The 19,814-nt window shown below is 38.2% G+C and overlaps 2 protein-coding genes across 4 annotated transcripts in view; one reads left to right on the forward strand and one right to left on the reverse strand.

Annotated features, from left to right (window-relative positions):
- LOC122052736 overlaps positions 1-19,814 on the reverse strand; it is a 59,390-nt gene that overhangs the window by 23,471 nt on the left and 16,105 nt on the right. The window lies entirely within an intron of this gene.
- On the forward strand, positions 829-9,940 carry LOC122052735 (DNA excision repair protein CSB-like). Of its 2 annotated transcripts, XM_042614415.1 has the most exons (7): positions 829-927; positions 999-1,190; positions 2,230-2,784; positions 2,917-3,319; positions 5,087-6,552; positions 8,544-8,942; positions 9,020-9,940. In XM_042614415.1, exons 2-7 carry the CDS (start codon positions 1,098-1,100, stop codon positions 9,689-9,691), a joined length of 3,588 nt encoding a protein of 1,195 aa, XP_042470349.1. In that variant the 5' UTR covers positions 829-927; positions 999-1,097; the 3' UTR covers positions 9,692-9,940. The 2 variants fall into 2 exon arrangements, with proteins under 2 accessions (XP_042470349.1, XP_042470348.1); XM_042614414.1 differs by having other exon boundaries at positions 851-1,190.

Below are 19,814 nucleotides of genomic sequence, written 5' to 3' on the forward strand. Positions count from 1 at the left end.
ACTTCGATGCTCTTGCTTGCTGCATTAGTTCTCTTGCTTTTGAAGCGTTGTGTGTTTTGTGCGGTTACAAAAGCAAGGAAAAAGGTGAGAGGGAGACAAAAGCAAAGACCGATTCTTCTTGTTCTCTTCTGCTCTCTGCCCCGGCTCCTGCTTAATTCCTATTAACTCCATCCAGTTCAATTCGATTAGTTTGCGTCATTAAATTAGTTAGCTTGTTGCATCTAAAAGCGAGCTGAAAACAAGGATTCCGCGCCTCCTTTGCAGAAGAGCAGGAGAGATCTAACAAGCAAATCCACGTCTCTCTCCCCAATCATTAGCATTTGTTTTGGAGCTTGCATGACTGATCACTAACGCTCGATGCATTAAATACTAAATATACCAATAATAAAGAAAAATTGATAAATTTTACAGCAACAATTGCCTGCGCTGATGGCCAAAATTGATCACCAGTCGCTTGATGTGTTTGAATTGCGAAGTTGGTCACTGTCGTAGAACTTTCCACAAAAGCCCAACCAAATTCTCTTACTCTGCACAGAAATGAGTCTCGATTGCCATAATGCTCCAGTGCTGTTCTCAAGGACAGGCCTTGGCATCAAAAGTGAGACCGTCATCTTAAACGCTCCTTCAGGACGATCCCGTACATTTTCAAGGACCAGAGACACGCCAACCGTGAGCCTTTTACAGCGATTTGTTGGTCTCAATTTTTCATAATATTTATCGTTGCTGCCTGCCTGTCTGCCTGCCTTGCTGATCAAGAAACAGACACGTGGCGCCGCATGGGCCGCAGTTAGACTCGGCTCCGAGTTTTCGACATGGACCCGGTTCACCTGTTGCTTATTTGACTAAAGCGTCCTCAAAATGCTGCCTCGTTCGCCGTTGCCGTCGTCCAACGATCGCCCCGTCGGAGCATGGGATCCATTTTCTAGGGTTCGATGCCGATTCTCCTGTTCGGATTGATATTGGTCAATTTTTGCTTAGTTCCACCTTATTATTCCCAGGAGCTTTATTTTTTCGCCCGTTCGTGGCCTTCGCGATGCGTCCATTCGATTTCCCTTCCACGTTAATCTGAAAGGGGCTTCCTTCTCTCGCTTGAGAATATGGAAGAAGCCGACGAGGATAAGCTTTTGCTGAGTAGTTTGGGCATTTCATCGGCTAATCCTGAAGACATCGAACGGGAAATTCTCTCACAGGTACTGCGCCTGGTTGTTGCCTTTGCTGGGTTGCTGTTTTTTTTTTTTTTGAAAAAAAGGTGACACTTGCTCTCTTAGACCTTGTTGTTCTTCCGCTAGACTATAATGCAATAAATTTGCAAAGAAACACATTCGATTGTTAAATTTGCAAAAAAAAGGTGACAGTTTTGCTTGCTCGTTAGCACACCTGAACATAGTTTTGCTAGCCGACACATTAGATTCTGTTCAAGTAAGATTCCAAGTATCGAACACAAGGATATTGACTAGCTGTAGCGGGAGTTAAATGAGTGTCAGTTCACATATCTTAGGATCATAATACCAAGTACGCTCGTAGGGTTATGTTTTAGCTTAATGAACTGAAACATTTATTAGGACGCAACTTGCAGGGATTAAAATTTTCTCTTTTTTGGTTCTGCAATGAGTGTGCGAGAAAAGGGTACAAAAAAGAAAGGGAAGAGAGAAATGTTGATAATTCATTGCTTAAGAAAAACATTTTGGGAGTGGAAGTGTGAGGTCCAATTTCATTGTTTGTTGGTCTAATAGGCTTCTGGGATTATAGGGAACATTCTTGATGAGTCCAAAGTCAACATGGAGTTTCCTCCACTTGGTTCAATTAGATGTTGAATGACTAAAGTGGAAATTGGTTGTTATTTTAGTGTTACACCACCCTAATTATAGTGCCTAACAGATTCCTGCATGCCTTCTGGACAAGGTAGCATACGCTCAAGGAAACAAATAACTGAGTATTAGAGCAAACTTGTATTTCTTAACTAAATTTTCTACAAACAATTACCTGTAGGATTTTTTGTACATATCGAGAAGATAATTGTAAAATAATTTATACCAAATGTTTATACCAGAACTGGAACACTCAATTCAAATCTGTTATAGTTTAGTGTCGAATTTTAACTTTGAAAATTGCAATTCAAACAAAGAAAATTCAAACTCAAATCTGTTTGAACAATATCCATCCATGGAATAGGGATAGAGTTGTGTGTATAATATTTTTGAACTTAACAAATTTCATGCTTCTATGCAGGCAAAATGTGTTGCCAATTATGTCAGTGAGCCTGATGAAAGTTCTCTACAACACAAGCCTGATGATGAAACTTCATTATCAACTTCACGAACTAGACTTTGCAATAAATTACGGGCAATTGAAGTTGAAATTGATGCAGTAGCTTCTAGCATTGATAGGATTAAATGCATTACAGATGATGGAAATGACACTTGTGATCAAAATGGTGATGGTGGTGACAGAGTTGAGGAGAGTGCTGTAAATGATGTTCAATGTTCCAATGACTTGAGTTTGGAACAGGCTCTTGTGTCAGATCGTTTAAGAAGCCTCAAGAAGGCAAAGGCACAACTGGAAAAGGAAATCTCTTCATTTGGTGATTGTGCTTTTGATGATATCGAGCATGAAAAACAGACTGACGAGCTGCTTGGAGAGTTAGTTAGAGAAAATCAAAAGAAAAAGAAAACAATTGAACTGTCAACTAGGCCTTCACAACGATCTCTAAAGGCTGTTTCTTATGATGAAGATGTTGATTTTGATGCCGTCCTTGATGCATCATCTTCTGGGTTTATGGAAACTGTACGTGTTGTCTCATTTATTAGCAAATCTCTCTTTTTCCCTGTACCCACAGGAAGTGTCCTCTTAATTTTGAGTAATAGTACTTAAGGCTAATGCAATGATCTCCACTCATTATCTGCTATTTAAATGTAGGAGAGGGATAAATTGGTTCGAAAGGGTATATTGACCCCTTTTCACAAGCTTAAAGGATTTGAACGTCGTGTTCAACATCCAGGAACCTCAACTGAGCAAGATGCCTCTGCGGAATGCTCAGTTGAAAATCTTGCATTGACCAGCATTGCAAAAGCTGCGGAGTCAATGTCCCAGATTGCTTCAACTCGCCCAACAACTAAATTACTTGATGCTGATGCTTTACCTGCACTTGAACCACCTACAGTTCCTTTTCAAAGGCTTAGAGCACCTCTAAAACACCCACGGTCTTTAACAGAGGTATTGGATAAGAAAAAAAGAAACCTCAAACGGCTAAAACGGCCTAAACCTGACAAGAAATGGAGAAAACAAGATTTATCAAAGCAGAAGTTATGGAGTGGATGTGGTAGGCAATCAATCCTATGCTAAAAGATGTTCTATTTTTCTATTTCCATAATGATCATGTAATTATTATGATAAAGTTGTTAAATTTGATCGGAGACCATTCAATGCAAGTCTCAAGCTATTAATAGGACTCAATCTATATCTTTAAATTTCCAAGACTTGCTTGGATCAATGGGTGAACTGAACTTGTCCATCCTTATACATGAACTGACACTTCCCTAGAATTCACCTATTTTCTTTTGTAATAGTATGATTGAACTCCTGCAGTACGAGGGACTGTAATCTAGCATAGCCCTCACTGAACCTAAAACGTAGCTTAAGCAATCAATCATGTTGTGTGCTTATTAGGTATTTAAAAACTTTAATCACTTGTAAAATTTTCTTTCTTTAAGCTTTATATAATGTTATTAACTGCTTGAATGAACAGTAGGACAATCTAAATGTGAATGTGTAACACCCACATGGATGCCAGGACCTGATAGATGTATGCACCTAACTCAGTTGCAAAGATTGATTTGGATGATAAATAGAATTATTGATGATATGACATGCAGGAAGAAAAATAAATAAATTACATAACAATAATATGATTAAAAATCCCAATACATGAACTGGGACTTGCCTAAAATTCACATATTTACTTTTGTAATAGCATGATTGAACACCTGCAATTTGAGGGACTGTAATCTAGCATAGCCTTCACTGAATCCAAAACGTAGCTAAAGTAATTGATCATGTTGTGTACTTGTTAGGTATTTAAAATATTTAGTCACTTGTATAATTTTCTTTGTTTCTTTGACTTAATATAGTTGTTATTAACTGCTTGAATGAACAGTAGGGAAATCTAAATGGGAATGTATCACACTGACATAGATGTCAGTACCTGATAGATGTATGCACCTCACTCAGTTGCCAAGATTGGTATGAATGATAAATAGGATTATTGATGGCATGACATGCAGGAAGCAAAAGTTAAACTACATGACAATAATATGGTTGAAAAAATCCAAATAATTTTCAGAGATGTCTTCGAGGAGTCCTACTGTAACATATTGAAGAAAAGGAAGAATCTAACTTGTGTACAGCCAACAGCCAATGAGTGGGGGACAATCCTTCGATATTTGCACCAACCAAGAGGCATAAATCAAACTAGGGTGTACATGCTTTATCTTTTATAATGTTTCCTGGTGCAATTTGAGAACCACCAGTGAACCAGATCACATGCATTTCTTTATTTTCAAGCAGTAGGCTAACAATGTGTTAATTCAAATGTTGCATTAGATTGGCCTTTGTCAGATCACAAAGTTAAAGTGGCTTCCTTTCATGATTTATTTTATAGGTCTACAAATATTATACTTCAACAAAATTGTAGTTTTTTTCCTATTTCTATACATACATTTTACAGAGGTGTTAGATTCCTTAATATCATATTCTATGACATTCTTAGTACATTGATATTTTTTTTCTGTTTAGATGTTATTATTTACAATGGAAATAATATGCCATAGGTGTGATGCTGTTATCATCCTTCTTTTCTTGTAGTAGGTGTTTCTTTAGTTAGACTGGAAATTGCAGCATTTTGTTTCTTCTTTCTTGCACCCAACTTGAATCATTTATCTCCTATAAATAATCCACGTTTTATCATTCAATAGTTGTATAAAAAAAAATACCATACACATGTGCAAATTAATCCAGCAAACATGGATACATAAATTTCTGGACATTTTGAAGTTGTAATGTTAGGTTTTTCTGTCATCATTTCTTGAAGCTTCAAATGGAGATGCAACTTCTGATTATGAGGGTGAGATGCAAGTTGAGGCAGAAAGTATGGATGAATCATGTGTTGTCCTTGAAGGAGGCTTAAAAATTCCTGGTGCTATTTTCTCAAAACTTTTTGACTACCAGAAAGTGGGAGTTCAATGGTTGTGGGAATTACATTGCCAAAGAGCTGGAGGCATTATAGGAGATGAGATGGGCCTGGGAAAAACTATCCAGGTCATATCATTTCTTGCTTCTCTTCATTATAGTAAATTGTATAAACCGAGTGTTGTTGTTTGCCCTGTAACCCTTCTTAGACAATGGCAAAGGGAGGTTCAGAAATGGTACCCTGATTTTGAAGTTGAGATACTTCATGTTTCTGCACACTTTCCTAGTGAACAGAAAACATCTAAATCTAGCGAAAGTGATTATGATAGTGAATCTTCGATAGGCAGTGACAATGAAAAACCTCGTATTGCAAAACCAACAAAAAGATGGGAAGACATGATTGACCGGATTGTGAGATCAGAATCAGGTTTGCTTCTAACTACATATGAACAATTACGCATTATGGGCAGGAAGTTGCTCGACATAGAATGGGGATATTCCATTTTGGATGAGGGCCACCGAATAAGAAATCCAAATGCTGAAATAACTTTAATTTGCAAACAACTACAAACTGTGCATCGCATAATCATGACTGGTGCACCAATTCAGAACAAACTAGCAGAACTGTGGTCTCTTTATGATTTTGTGTTCCCTGGAAAACTAGGTGTTCTACCTGTTTTTGAGACGGAGTTTGCAGTTCCAATTACAGTGGGTGGATATGCTAATGCCACACCACTGCAAGTATCAACTGCATATAGATGTGCAGTTGTTCTCCGTGATTTGATCATGCCGTACCTTCTAAGGCGTATGAAAGCTGATGTGAATGCTCACCTTCCAAAGAAAACAGAGCATGTCCTTTTCTGCAGCCTCACACAAGAGCAACGTTCTGTTTATCGAGCATTTCTTGCTAGTTCTGAGGTGGAGCAAATTTTTGATGGAAGAAGAAACTCATTGTATGGAATAGATATTATGCGAAAAATCTGCAATCATCCTGATTTATTAGAAAGAGAACATGCTACTGGCAATCCAGATTATGGGAATATAGAACGTAGTGGAAAGATGAAAGTCGTTTCACAAGTTCTTAAGGTCTGGAAGGAACAAGGGCATCGGGTTCTTCTTTTTACACAAACACAACAAATGCTAGACATTTTCGAGAACTTTCTAGCTGCAAATGGTTATAGCTATCGCAGAATGGATGGGCTTACCCCTATAAAGCAAAGGATGTCACTTATAGATGAATTTAATAACTCTGAGGAGGTCTTCATCTTCATTTTAACTACTAAAGTTGGTGGCTTGGGGACAAATTTAACAGGTGCTGATAGGGTCATCATATATGATCCTGATTGGAATCCTTCAACCGATATGCAGGTAAACAAATCCTTTAACAATGCAGAATCCATGTCTTCTTACGTGGATGAAATTGTCTGATAGATAAATTCTCGTTTTGTAGTTTTATGGTGTCTTTGAAGGTCAAGGACAACTTATTTACATTGATTTTTCACTTCTATGTCATGGAGCCTTTTAGATCTCTCTTAAGGGAAGAAATAGTGTTAGCTCTTACAGTTTTTGACTTAATCAAGCTTCAGATAAGCATTGGAACACTTTATGCTGGCTAGGTTGTACAGTAATTGACTAAGTTCCCAAATACCACAGTTAGTTTGCTCTAATTAATGTTTAGGGATATCGCTTGTTGATAAAATTTGGAGCCTTTGCTTTTGATCTATTCTTGATGCCAGAATTATCATTGTAATGTTTCTTTTGGATTTCTTACTAAAAAGCAGTCTACCCGTTTTATGCTGAAATAGTTGGGATTTTTTTTTTTTTTTAATTTTTTGGAGGAAGGGCAAGGCTATTGGCCTGTCCACATGTCATATGTAGTATATAGGCAAGCCCCATTTAGTGAAGGTGTGTTTCTCTTTATCAACATTCACATTGGTGGTTTGGGTCCTAAATCTAAATAGTATGTTAAGAGTAGCTATTTTGTTACTAGTTTAATGTGCTTTTATGTTCATTATAATTGATTCCTAACTTCACAATGACGACTGCAATTGTTGCCTGCTTGCAAGTTTTTTGCATAATTTATGCTTAAATTAACTTTAGTTGTTTCTGGATGAACCAGCTGGGAAGTTATTCTTATGTTGAATCACCTACTTCATTGTACTATACATTCACTTGATGATTCACACCAGAAGTTTGAAGAGGAAGCCAGGATGGCTATTGTGCTATTAGTTTAATATGTTTTTATGCTCATACTTTGTTTTAGAAAGATCACTGGAGTTTCTGTTTTATGAATTATGTTATAATCAAGATTGTTTGATTAACAAATAATCATTTTGAATATAAAAAAATACACAATAGATACTGAGAATTAGCATTTTCCCTTCTCTTTATGTAGTTTTTAATGTCTATCTTTTGATGAAGATAGACATTAAAAATTTGCATAATGTAGGCTAAAGCTCTTCTCATCATATGGAATGAAGATGATCTTTTAGTAGAAAATTTTGTAAATTTCTCTCTCTTGTTAACTTGATGGACGACATGCACCCTCTACTATCATTATGTGGTTGTGTAGATGGTTTGTGAAGATGGATGATGACTTTGCTGCAGGTTGTTCTTGATGATTTAGATTGCCAGATTGACTATGCAATTAGTTGAATAACTAGTTTGGAGCTAGATGACCTTGAGCCTTTTTCTGGATATTTAGGAATTTAGTTGGGACCTTGGCCTAATTTAATCATGCACATCAACCATTCCAAAAACTTCCATTCTATCTCATTTTTCAAATATCTACTGATTGAAATATCTTGAGTTTGAAATTTCATTTTGCTTGATTTGAATTGCCACCTCATATACCTGTAGTGTGTTTTTACTGAATGATGAGCAGATAAGATTCATTCCTCATAGTGACTTATATTTTGGTCCTTGGTTAAAAGGTAGCTGTACTAATTCAAACTATCAATAATAGTAAGGTTTCTGGAGTTCACATATATAGTTGTAGACATTAGGTTTCTCAGTGGATCATAATGACAGATCAACCTTTAGTCATCAACTCAACTGTAGCAACTAAAGAACCTTCTAGCCTCTTCTTGTTTGAAGATCAAGAATACAATTGTTTAAGGAAAAATGTCTCTCAAAATATACCAGATAGTGGAGGGAGCAACTACACATGTTTAACTTTGTATCACAAAAAAATAACTTAACCTGGAATCACCATCTCGTTATTTTGTGTATTCCAGGAGCGAATCACATCATAATTGATGTTTGTATTAAAATTGCAGACATGCATCTAAATTGTAAAAAAAAAAAAAATCTCAACTAGTATTTTTCAGTGTATATTGGGTTCTGTTTCTGGTGAGCAGGCAAGAGAAAGAGCTTGGCGAATAGGACAAACCCGCGATGTAACAGTTTATAGATTAATTACTCGTGGAACTATAGAGGAGAAAGTATATCATAGGCAGATTTACAAACATTTTCTTACCAACAAGATTCTGAAGAATCCTCAACAAAGACGTTTCTTTAAAGCCAGAGACATGAAGGATCTATTTACCTTGCAAGATGATCAACAGGGGAATTCTACTGAGACGTCAAATATTTTCAGTCAGTTATCAGAAGAAGTAAATTTAGGAGGTGACATTAGCAACCATGGAAAACAAGAATCTCCCTCGGTTGGTGAAGAAGAGAACACTAACCAAAATAAAGGTCGTATTGATGGGGAAACAAGTATATTGAGGAATCTTTTGGATGCTAATGGTATTCATGTAAGTGCCTAATTTTTGCCCTTATGTGCAACTTTTTTTATCCTTGAATGATTTTTGGTCTTGGTTCTGATCCTCAGAGCGCAGTGAACCATGATGCCATTATGAATGCCAGTGATGATGCTAAGATGAAGCTGGAGGAGCAAGCTTCCCAAGTAGCACAGAGGGCAGCTCAAGCCTTGCGGGAGTCCCGGATGCTTCGGGCCAGGGAAAGTTTTGCTGTTCCAACATGGACTGGAAGATCTGGTGCTGCTGGAGCACCATCATCTGCCCGGAGCCGGTTTGGCTCTACTTTTAACACACAATTGCTGAGTCCAACAAAACCTACGGAAGCATCTACTAGCCGACCAAATGGTTTCTCAGCTGGAGCTATGGCTGGCAAGGCACTATCATCAGCTGAACTGTTAGCTAAGATCCAGGGAACTCAAGAAAGAGCCATCACTGATGCACTTGAACAAGATTTGGATTTGGCATCTTCTTCCAGTCACCAAAGAAGAAATCCAGAAAGCAGTCAGTTGACAAAGCATTCCAACAGACTGATGATAGTGCAGCCCGAGGTGATGATCAGGCAGCTCTGCACATTTATTCAGCAGCGAGGTGGGCAGAGCGATTCTGCCAGCATAACACAACACTTCAAAGACAGAATACAGTCAAAAGATTTGCCTCTCTTCAAAAATCTTCTCAAAGAGATTGCCACTCTAGAAAAAGTTTCTGGTGTCTCAAGATGGGTTTTGAAACCAGAATACCGGTAGTAGCAGCCAGAAATTCAGCTTTATTCGATCACCGAACACTGTGAAGCGTCCCTTTTTATTTTCATTTTTTATTTTTGTTACTAGATGAGAAAGCATGAGCTAGGAAATGAGTTTGTACATGATAAAAGTAGCAGTTGCTTTGCGATTTTGAGTTGCAAAATTCAACTTCTCAAGACCTGGTAAAAGCTACAGAATGAAAAGCTTGTAGTGTATGCATTAGAGTCACGAGCAATGTGCTCATTTTTGGAATTTCAGGTCTCAATATCCAACAGCATTAAATTTAACGGCAAGTGTAGAGTTATCCATCAATTTGGAGATGATAAAATTTCTTATATGAGCATCAACCCTTTGGTGGAGCCCAACAAATTAAATGAGAAAGAATTGACGTCCCTCAATTTACAAGTAGCAATTAATAGATTGTTTACTCACATTACATTCATCTGGTCATTCCTGATGTTCTTCTCCTGTACAACAGTCTCATGACATGGTCAATGTTTGGCGAGTCAGGAAGTATTAGCACAGCCTCTCTGGCACGCCATATATTATCACGGACATATTGAAGTGTCGATGAGGGATGAAGCACTTGGTTTCTACATGTAATCTCCACCTATTTCAAGTTCAAAATGAAAATTGTAACCTATAAAAACTAACATAGTATAATTTCTTTGTTTATATATACATACATCAACCCAAATGTATGCATGATTCAACATTCAAAAATCCAATTCAATAGGTTTCAATAGTTTGATCACAATTGTTCTTTTGCTAAGCCTATATATAAGTCTGAGCTCTATCAAAACTATGTTTATGAGATTTGACATTGACAACATTATTTTTATTTATTATTTTTTTTTACAATCTGACATAGGCAATATTATTATTTTTAATTAGCATCGTGTATTCAACTTATACTGATTAATTCTAAGAATGACCGATTCTGTTCCATTGAAATTTTCCACTGGTTATAAGAATAAATCAAGAAGCGATCATGATGAATGCCCCATCAATCTAGCATGCTTAAGTTAATCACCTATTAAGAGAAATTCATTTATTAATTTACCAAAACTAAGACTCAATCCTCAAATATCTTGGAAACTAAGAAGGTAACCTATCGTTACACTATTAATCATTGCTATTGAAGTAGTCCTAGACTTTCTAGGGGATTGTATATTAAGAATGTCGAAAGATGGAAGTTAAAAGATCAAGATCATTAAGCTCAATGGATGTGGTGGAGCTTTGCAGTCCTACGTGTCCCATAGGATAGAAAGTCTTGTTGTGTTGTTAGTCAAAGTCAAGATGTGGAAGAGGCTACTTATGGAGGGTTAAAGCTCATGGAACTCAAGCTAAGTCTAACGAGCCCAATATACTCATTTTAAAGAAGCAAGGCTAACCAAGAGCAAGTCACTTACCGTGGCCCATGTCTCGACATGAACCCCGACTCACCTTCTGACTCAGTCTCAGCCCCCGCACCCTTTCTCAACCTCAGTCTCAGCAACTAACTCACCTTCTCTCTTAGTCTCAGTGACTAGCTCATATTCTGGCTCAATCTCGGGCCCTCACATTCTCTCTCAGTCTCAATCTCAGTCTAAACAATCGATACACTTTCTCTCTGAATTTTAGTCTCAGTGACTAACTCACTTTTGGCTCAGTCTCGAACCCCTGCACCCTCTCTCAGTCTTAGTCTTAGCGACTAACTTTGTCTATTCTCAATGTCACTCCATATCAACATCACCTTTTTTCACCTTCAAGAAGAGCTTCTACCCTACACAAGCTCACTAACAAAGACTGCAAATATTCTAGGACATATGACATCCCAAGAATGGAGGAGCAGTTACGAGATTGTCGAATATGGTCTCTTAGATGCCCCCTACTGACATGGAGTTGGATGAGTAGGGAAGCAACCAATGGCTACGAAAATCTAGCATCACGCTAGCGGAGCCCTTGCTCTTCCTAGCCCCTCGCTGGTGGTCTCCACCTTATGACAAACTTAGAATTCATAACCCTGCACTAGTGACTCAGTCTCGGATCCTGATAACGTCATGGCTAAATCCTAGGTCCTAATCTCATCCGTATCTTGACATCAATCACCGATGACATTTTCCTCTTGGCTGCTTGAGATTATCAGCTCAAGTCATACCAACAGATAAGTCTATAGTCCATTTTACATAATTTTGATTCAATACATTCCTTCCATCTCTCATAAAAATCATCCTAGTCTCAAACTAGCGTCTCAACCTTACCACGGGCTCCTGATGTCTCAACTCTATGATAGGCCCGATTCCTAATTTCTGATCCCAGCATCGCTTAGGCTCAGCCTCAGATCCTGACATCATCCATATAGCTGCCTTAGTGACTATCTCCCTCATTTCTCATTCAAGCAAGCCACATGCAATCCACAAACATAAGCAAGACAAGTTTCAAAAAGCAAAGATTATTTATAACAAAAGATCTTTTACATGTTGCCAGGATAGGGATAGGATAGGGACAACTCCCAAATTGAAAAGACAAGAGACAGGGACAACATTAAAAAGACAAGAGATAAAGACAACATCAAGAAAAAGAGGTACAATTAGTCGGCCTTCTCAAAGACGAGCAGTTCATTCCAAACTTACTTTAGATCTAGGAACGACATATCATTTTCTCTTGGAATCAGTTTGGCTCGAATGAATTGGTGGATGACACCCTTAAAGTTGTGCTGGGGCAACTTGATGCTTCTCTGAGCAAGCAAATCATAAAACTCCTCAAAAGCTAAAATAGCTTTCTTTTGGGTTTCTTGATGGTTTTCTTGGCTCGTTTGATATTCCATTATCTCAGTCTTGGTAACCTCCAATTTAGAGGCCATCTTAGCCTTGGTAGCCTCCCATTCCATCGACACTTTTGCTCTCTATTCCTTCTCTTCAGCCAATTATAGATCTAGTCATTCTTTTGTTAAGTCTGAGGTTAGGAGCTCAGATCAAAGCTGCAAATGTTGACCCTCCACATTGACCAGCTTCACTGCCTGCAAGGCCAATTTGCACTGGGCTTGAGTAACTCCTCATGAGCTCAAGACTCTGAAGTTTATATCCTCTCATCTAATTCCTCCAAGGCTTGCGTAGCAGCCTTTGCCTGAATCAGATCCTCTCCCAGTATCTGAGCCTTATCAGAGTAAGTCTTGGCCTTGTACTCCACCCTACCTCATTCTTAGCCCTCTGCGAAGCAGCAGTCAAGTCCTTTTTGACTTCTTGTCTCGACTGACTCTTTAGTTTAGCTACTCAATCTTCCATATCGTGTTATTTTTGTGTCAGATTGTTGAGGTAGTATAATCCCTTCACCTCCACCTTGAATTGTACAATCAAAATGGTAGTTTATAGATGGTATAGGAGCTTCAAATTAGAAAGCACATCATACCTTCCTACTAGACCAAACCAAGTGTCTGTCCATATTCAAAATGCCTAGGTGCAACATGGTATCTTTCTCATAAGTGCGAAGTTGAGTGAGTCAGGAAAGGCTAGACCCCACGAGCACTTCCTCAAGAACATGAGGCAAGGGGGTTGAGTCAAGGTGAGGTCTTATGGGCTTAGAAGATCCTGAGGGCAACTCATAGATGATGGTGGTGCTTAGATCCTTCCCTTCGAAGGCTAGGCTGCTTTTTGTCTCTTCGAGACCCCAACCTTAATTTTTGACCTCTTTGCAATTTCTCCCAAGGATGTTGATTTCCATTTCTATGTCTCCCCAATCGCAAGAGCTAACTTTCAACCCTCACTCCTATCCGTTGTAGCGGAGCTAGAGGGTTGTAGTTTTTTAGAAGAATGTTCCACCGAGGAGGATAGATCTCAACTAGGGTATGTGCTAGGGTCTCACCCTTGGTCATAGCTTCAGAAGGAATATCAAAATTCCACCCATGGTAGAAAGATGAGGGATCGACAACACAAAGGATCCCTCGGCCATACCTTCTGAGGTCCACATACCTCCATGACATTATGTCTTACTTTAGGATCTTACTCAGCGATGCGTTCAACATTATTTAACCCACAAATCAGATGAAAAGTTAGTTAGTTAAAAAGGAAAAGTTAACTAAAGATGTGCCTTACGCAAGTGATTGTCGAGCTTCACGACCTCAGGGCTTAATACAGTCCAGTACAATATGGCTTCATATTTCACCAGAAGATTGGCGTTGAACCTCAATCCAAATAGGATATCAGTCGTGTCCAGATATGCAGGCTCCAACTTAGTCATCAAATGATGGCTGAATTGGTAGATTGTCCTGCTAGAGTGTTGGCCAGGTATACAGTTGAGATGGTTTGACAAAGATAAAATAGTTTTTCCACCCCTAGTGTGAACGGGGTACTTGCCTAGGAAGTAACACTCTAACTTAGCCATGAAGTAAAAAATATTAGTACAATCAACCTCTAGGGTTTTAATGTTTGAGAATATACTTAAGTTTAGCCAGTCTGACCAAGGGTTGATCCAAATAGGACTTGATGTTTGGAAGAGAGAAATCTAGTCAGTACTAGATGACTAGCAAGGATAAGTCCTAATCGAAGAATAGACAGGTGAAAAGTCTACTGAGTGACTAGTCATAACTGAAGCTTAGGTAAGGGGAAGTCCTAGTGAGTAATGTCAGACCCTAGTGAGTGAAACTAGGTAGTGGAAGTCTCGGTAAGTGAAGTCGGTCATAGTGAGTGAAGCTAGGTGGTGGAAGTCTTGGTGAGTGAAGCTGGGCCCTAGTGAGTGAAGTTAGGTAGTGGAAGTCCTATTGAGTGAAGCTGGGCCCTAGTGAGTAAAGCTAGGTGGTGGAAGTCCTAGTGAGTGAAGCCAGATAATGGAAGTCCTAATGAGTGAAGATGGACAACCCTAGGGGAGATAACCCTAGGTTATATGTGACCGACTGATTTTTAGTCGATCATGCGTGGTCGACCATACTAGCGAATCCTAAAATCTGTCAACACTATTTTACTTTACTATTGTATCTATTGTGCTAACTCATTGTTGTAGGAAAATCTTAGTAGATCAGCTTGGTTAGATATTAAGCAAGACCAGAGAAAGTCCAAACAGGTCTAACCATCTGGAGGACTAGATGTTTGGCATATAAGTGAAGGTAAGATACTGGAGGAGAGTGACTAAGTGAGGACACGTTCGGATTGAGGGGACAGTAGGCGTCGATCTAATTTAGGTTCATTTCAGAAACCTAAATTGAGATCCTGATTAGATCCTAGTCTAGAGGATATAGTCTAAGTCATAAATTAATTATATTATTACTGTGCTAACTTTATTTTACAGGTTTAATATTGTCGTGTTGGACTAACTTAACTTGCAGGGAAAAAGGAGTAAAAAGGCCTCGGGTGAACAGTACCCGAGGTATCTTCGAGCATTGGAAGATGTCTTCGCACTGTTCATGGAAGGCTCCTTCAGTGCTATAGAAGGCGCCTTTCAAGGGATAAAATTAAAACTTCATCGCAGATAAGGAGCAACGAGTTTAGGATCTGATTTGACACGTTGGAGGCACCTTCAAAGTTATGGAAGGTGTCTTCCACACTTTTTATAAGGATGTCTCAAGGAGCATTCAAAATATAACTTCTATACGAGCTTCTATGCGTCTGATTAACTTTCCGATTGCTCCAGCTTCCTGCTGCTGCCCTGCTACAACTTTGCTATGCCCGATTACCGTCGAGAAGCCGACCAAACACTGAGCTCGGGCTGATTGCCTACGAAACATGTTTGGTAACAAAGTATTAATTCTTGTACTTAATTATTGCATATGGAAAGTGTAGTGTGTTACACTTTTTGATACTTTTTATACTCGATCTCCTCTTTCAACGGTTCCAGAAGAAGTGTTTTAGTGGATTATCGATCGATAGGTCCACGAAACCTAGATCTTGGAGTAGGAGTCGCCGAATGTTCCGAACTAAGTAAAACCAAACCGTATTTTTTTTACTTTTTTTTATTTGTATTTTCACTGCACGTACTTTGATTTCAAAATTGAAAAGATAAGATTTTTGAAAACCACATGATTCACCCCCTTCTTACGCGTGTCTCAATCTAACAAAAAATGCCAAGCTCTATTTTCCTAAGGTAAAATAGATAATGAAAGATGGTGGGTTTAGTAGAATCTGATACAACTAAAAGATGATAACTACGCTATAGATTAAAAATTAAGAGTTAAGAGCTAGTTGAGATAAAGAAAGCTAGAAATAATGGGCTAGTTCTTAAAGGAAGGGATGGAGGGGAAATCTAAGGTCACCATCTAGTTGGCCGAAGAAACATGTAATATATCCTATGGGTGACTCATGTGGTCAGTGCTCCAACATCAAAATCATAATTTTATGGTCGGAAGGAATGCAAAAGGTTTCTCAGAGCTATGGGGATACACCCTGGGTATAGGTGATTTGCTGGAACTCATATCACTTATCGAATGGATCATCAACATCCATGGACTCATAAAGAAAGAAGAAGGGGGAGAAGATAAAAAAGCCAGAGAAGAAAAGAGCGACAAACTTATTATACATGGGGAAGGAGACGAGGACAAAGACTTGAAAGCAAAAGGAGATGAATGAACACGACCTCACGTTTTCCTAATCTAATATACCTTAGCAGCGACATAGTAGTGATGTCACATCAATCCACCAAACCGTTAAATGGTGAGATCTCTTCCCCACTGTCGGATCATTATGTGAGATTATCATGATCACGATAAAGATTTTGCCATCAAGGCGCAATAGTGCTAGGTTACGAGAAGACACATCCCTCTCTAAGACCGTTCAAATGCAACCATCGGATGCAAAAATGGGAAAAGGCACCAATGCATCCCCAACATTAGATCCAAGGTTACTTCATTAATAACATCATTACACGCCATTGCATTTAATACTATAAAGCGCTCTCGTGCTCGAGACAAATACCTAACATTTCCCATTAATACCGCAACATAGGGCACCAATAATTAGCATAATACGCAATCTCGTGTATCACATCCATTAAATTCAAGATTTTCTCTCATCACAGTCCAATCATTCAAACTATACCTTTTTTTAACTAGACTCGAGGAGGAGACTTGTGATACGGTGGAACTCTATAGTCCTATGTGTAAGTACCCATAGTTGGTTTTGATGTGATCAATCAAGTTAAGTTAGGCTCTGCGTGTTTAATGTCTTGTGTCTAAGTATGCAGGGACCTAGGAACATAAGAAGTTGAGCGAAATACATAGTTAACGAAAAAGATGGCATGGGAAGTGAGTCGATGGACTCAGTACTGTTAGGACCCTTAGCGGTCGGCTCGAGGAGAGGTGAATAGCCCCTGCACAAATTAAATAAAACAAAACCTTTCTCGAATAAATAACTTGATTAAAATAACACTTGCATATAAGAAATACAAAAAGAAATAAAAGACAAAGGCACACAGATTTACTTGGTTATAATCGGGGAGGTTATTAATCCAAGGTAGTGAAGTCACACTAATTTCTCCTTCAGGCGGAGAAACCTCTTTACAACAATGAAAGCATAGAAAAAAATGAAGCTAAATAGAAATAAAAGTGTCTACAAGTGTTGCTTGAGTATTTCTTGTTCTTCTTAGCTTCTGGGAGCAGGGCTGCTTATATATCCCTGCTTGGGGTGCCTGGAGGCGTTCCAGGCGCCTAGAATGGGATAGAAATCTATCCTCAATGCAACGATCAAAGACCACATTGATATGGATGAAATTCGAGGTTCGGGCTCCCGGAATGGTTCTGGGCACCCCGGATTGGTCCGTGCGCCCCAACCTTCTCTGGGCACCCTAACTTGGTCCGGGCGCCCCAGGCATCAAAAGTTAGCCTTTTGCTAACTTTTGGTCTGACCTTCCTTCTTCGGTTCTGCTCGCCTCGGTCCGGGTCTTCCTCTCTGGCTCTGCTCGCTTGGGTAATTTCGACCATTCAGAATAGGGCTCACTCGAATCTAACTTCCGGCCTTCTCGTCGAGCAATCTTCCGCTCCGACTTCTCGTCCCTCGGAATCATCACGTGCTTCCTTCTCGTCCGCCAGCGTACTCTTCCACAGCTTTTCGCCCCTCGGATGCACTGAGCCCATCGGCTCTCTCCCGTGCTGACCTCGCTAGCTGCGTCTTTTGCTCCTCGAGCAATCTTCTGCTCCTAGCTTCTCATCCCTTGGAAACACTGCATGCTCCCTTCTCGTCCGCCGGTGTACTCTTCCACAGCACCTCGTCCCTCAGACGCACCGAGTCCGTCGACTCTCTCCCGTGTCATCCTTCTCGCTAGCTACATCTTTCGCTCGACTTCCTGTGCTCCTAAGTTCCTACACACTTAGACATATGGTTAAACACAACATGACCTAACCTAACTTGTTTGATCACATCAAAACTACCTTGGGGTACTAACAATCTTCCCCTTTTTGATGTGAGAAACCCAAGTTAAGTTAGGGCAAACCAATATAAAGTAAAAGTAATAAATTTGCAATTAAAGTGTAAAAAATTTGAAAAAGTATAAACTACCTCCCCTAGACTTAATCTTCCCTTCTCCCCCTTTGATCACATAAAAAAGTGGGGTACTTCAAAAGTCTAAGGGTAACTTGTCAAGAATTTTAAGTCATTTAACAAACAAAATTCTGAATTTATAAGGTTAAAATGAATTAAAAAACCTTTAGTGAATCCTAAACACAAGTCTAAGAAAGAAATAGAAATTGAAATCCTTAAAACAATTTTAGAAATCTTGAAATATTTTCTAAAAAATAGAGCATGCATTTTGACAGAAGAAAATATATTTTCAAGATTTATAATTTCAAAAATTCTTTTAAAAAAATATTTAGATAAATAACTTGAAAAAAAATTTCAGAAAAAGTTTTCTTAATTAGTAGGGATAACTCTTGCGAAATAATTAAAAGTTTTGAATAACAAAATTCAAATGTTAAAAAAATGGGATTTTTCTATAGATGAATATTGAATTCCTCTTTCTCAAAAAAAAAAAATTTAGATCAAATTTATTTTGAACAATAATTAAACTTAAAATGAATTTTGTGGAAAAAAATCAATTGTAAAAAAAATTTCTAAGTAAAAAAAATGTTTGAGTAACTATTTAAAGCATTGATTACAATTAAATGCTTTATTAGTTAGTCAATTAAATATTTTATTTCATTAATTGACTTCCAGACTGTGACGAGACACTAGACTTTCTTGATTATTGGAGCAACAACCATTTTCTAGATAAAGCCTCTTAAGGAAATCAAACATTTAATCTACTCTCTGAAAGCCCTAACTTTAAAGTTTTAATCCAAGAATGATTTTGGAACCCAATATAGGTTCCTTCCAACTTGGTTGATTAAAAATCTTTTAGGAATATATTTCTGAAATTTTTTCCTAATTTGTCCATTGTGGTAATTAAGGTATCAATTTAGACTATTAAATTTTCTAATACTTGTACTATATGAGCATGTATGATTTTTCAAGTTCTTTATTTTTCTTTTTTGCAAATTATCATTTACCAATTTTATTTTGTCAAATTCTTCTAATGGACAAGATTTGGCTAAAATTAATTTTAACTCTTGGTTTTCTTTTTCTAGCTTATAGCAATCCTATGATAATAATTTAACAAACTTGAATAATTTATCGGGAGACAGAGATCGTACGTGACTTTATTTTGTCAATCCCATCATCCGTAGTTCCCCCTGAACTACTACTTTCTTCCGATGTAGCTTCCCCTTCATCGATGCTTTCGATGCTCATTTCGGACAAGCTTGCTTCGCGTTCATTTTCTTGATGACTTGCCACTAACGCAAGTTCGGAGAAAGCCTCAATCTCTGATTCAGACGACATTTCGTTCCACGTAGCCTTTATTGTTTTGTACTTGTTAGATTGGACAGGCTTCTTGTTCTTGGTCTTGTCCTTGTTCTTCAACTTAGAACAGTTGTCTTTAACGTGCCCTTCTTCATTGCAGTGGTAACATTTGATTTTTCTTTTCTTTCTACCCTACATATGGTTAGTTTTTCTATATTTAAATAATTTTTTAAATCGCCTTACCATCATTGTCATTTCGTCATCGTCGAGAGAGGATTCTGAATCTTGTTTGTCCATTTTTGCCTTAAAGGCAATATTGTGCTTTGGCTCCTTCTTTGAATTTGCACATCTTGTTTCATGGATTTCAAAAGTTGAAAATAACTCTTTCA

This window comes from Zingiber officinale, chromosome 3A (assembly GCF_018446385.1).
Source record: "Zingiber officinale cultivar Zhangliang chromosome 3A, Zo_v1.1, whole genome shotgun sequence".
Taxonomy (NCBI): domain Eukaryota; kingdom Viridiplantae; phylum Streptophyta; class Magnoliopsida; order Zingiberales; family Zingiberaceae; genus Zingiber; species Zingiber officinale.

What these genes read in the sequence shown, in the direction of transcription:
- LOC122052735 (XM_042614415.1), top strand. Translation starts at nt 1,098, where the DNA reads ATGGAAGAAGCCGACGAGGATAAGCTTTTGCTGAGTAGTTTGGGCATT. An exon ending in CTTCTGGGTTTATGGAAACT is followed by an intron (nt 2,785 to 2,916) that starts GTACGTGTTGTC and finishes ATTTAAATGTAG; the next exon opens with GAGAGGGATAAATTGGTTCG. An exon ending in ATCCTTCAACCGATATGCAG is followed by an intron (nt 6,553 to 8,543) that starts GTAAACAAATCC and finishes TCTGGTGAGCAG; the next exon opens with GCAAGAGAAAGAGCTTGGCG.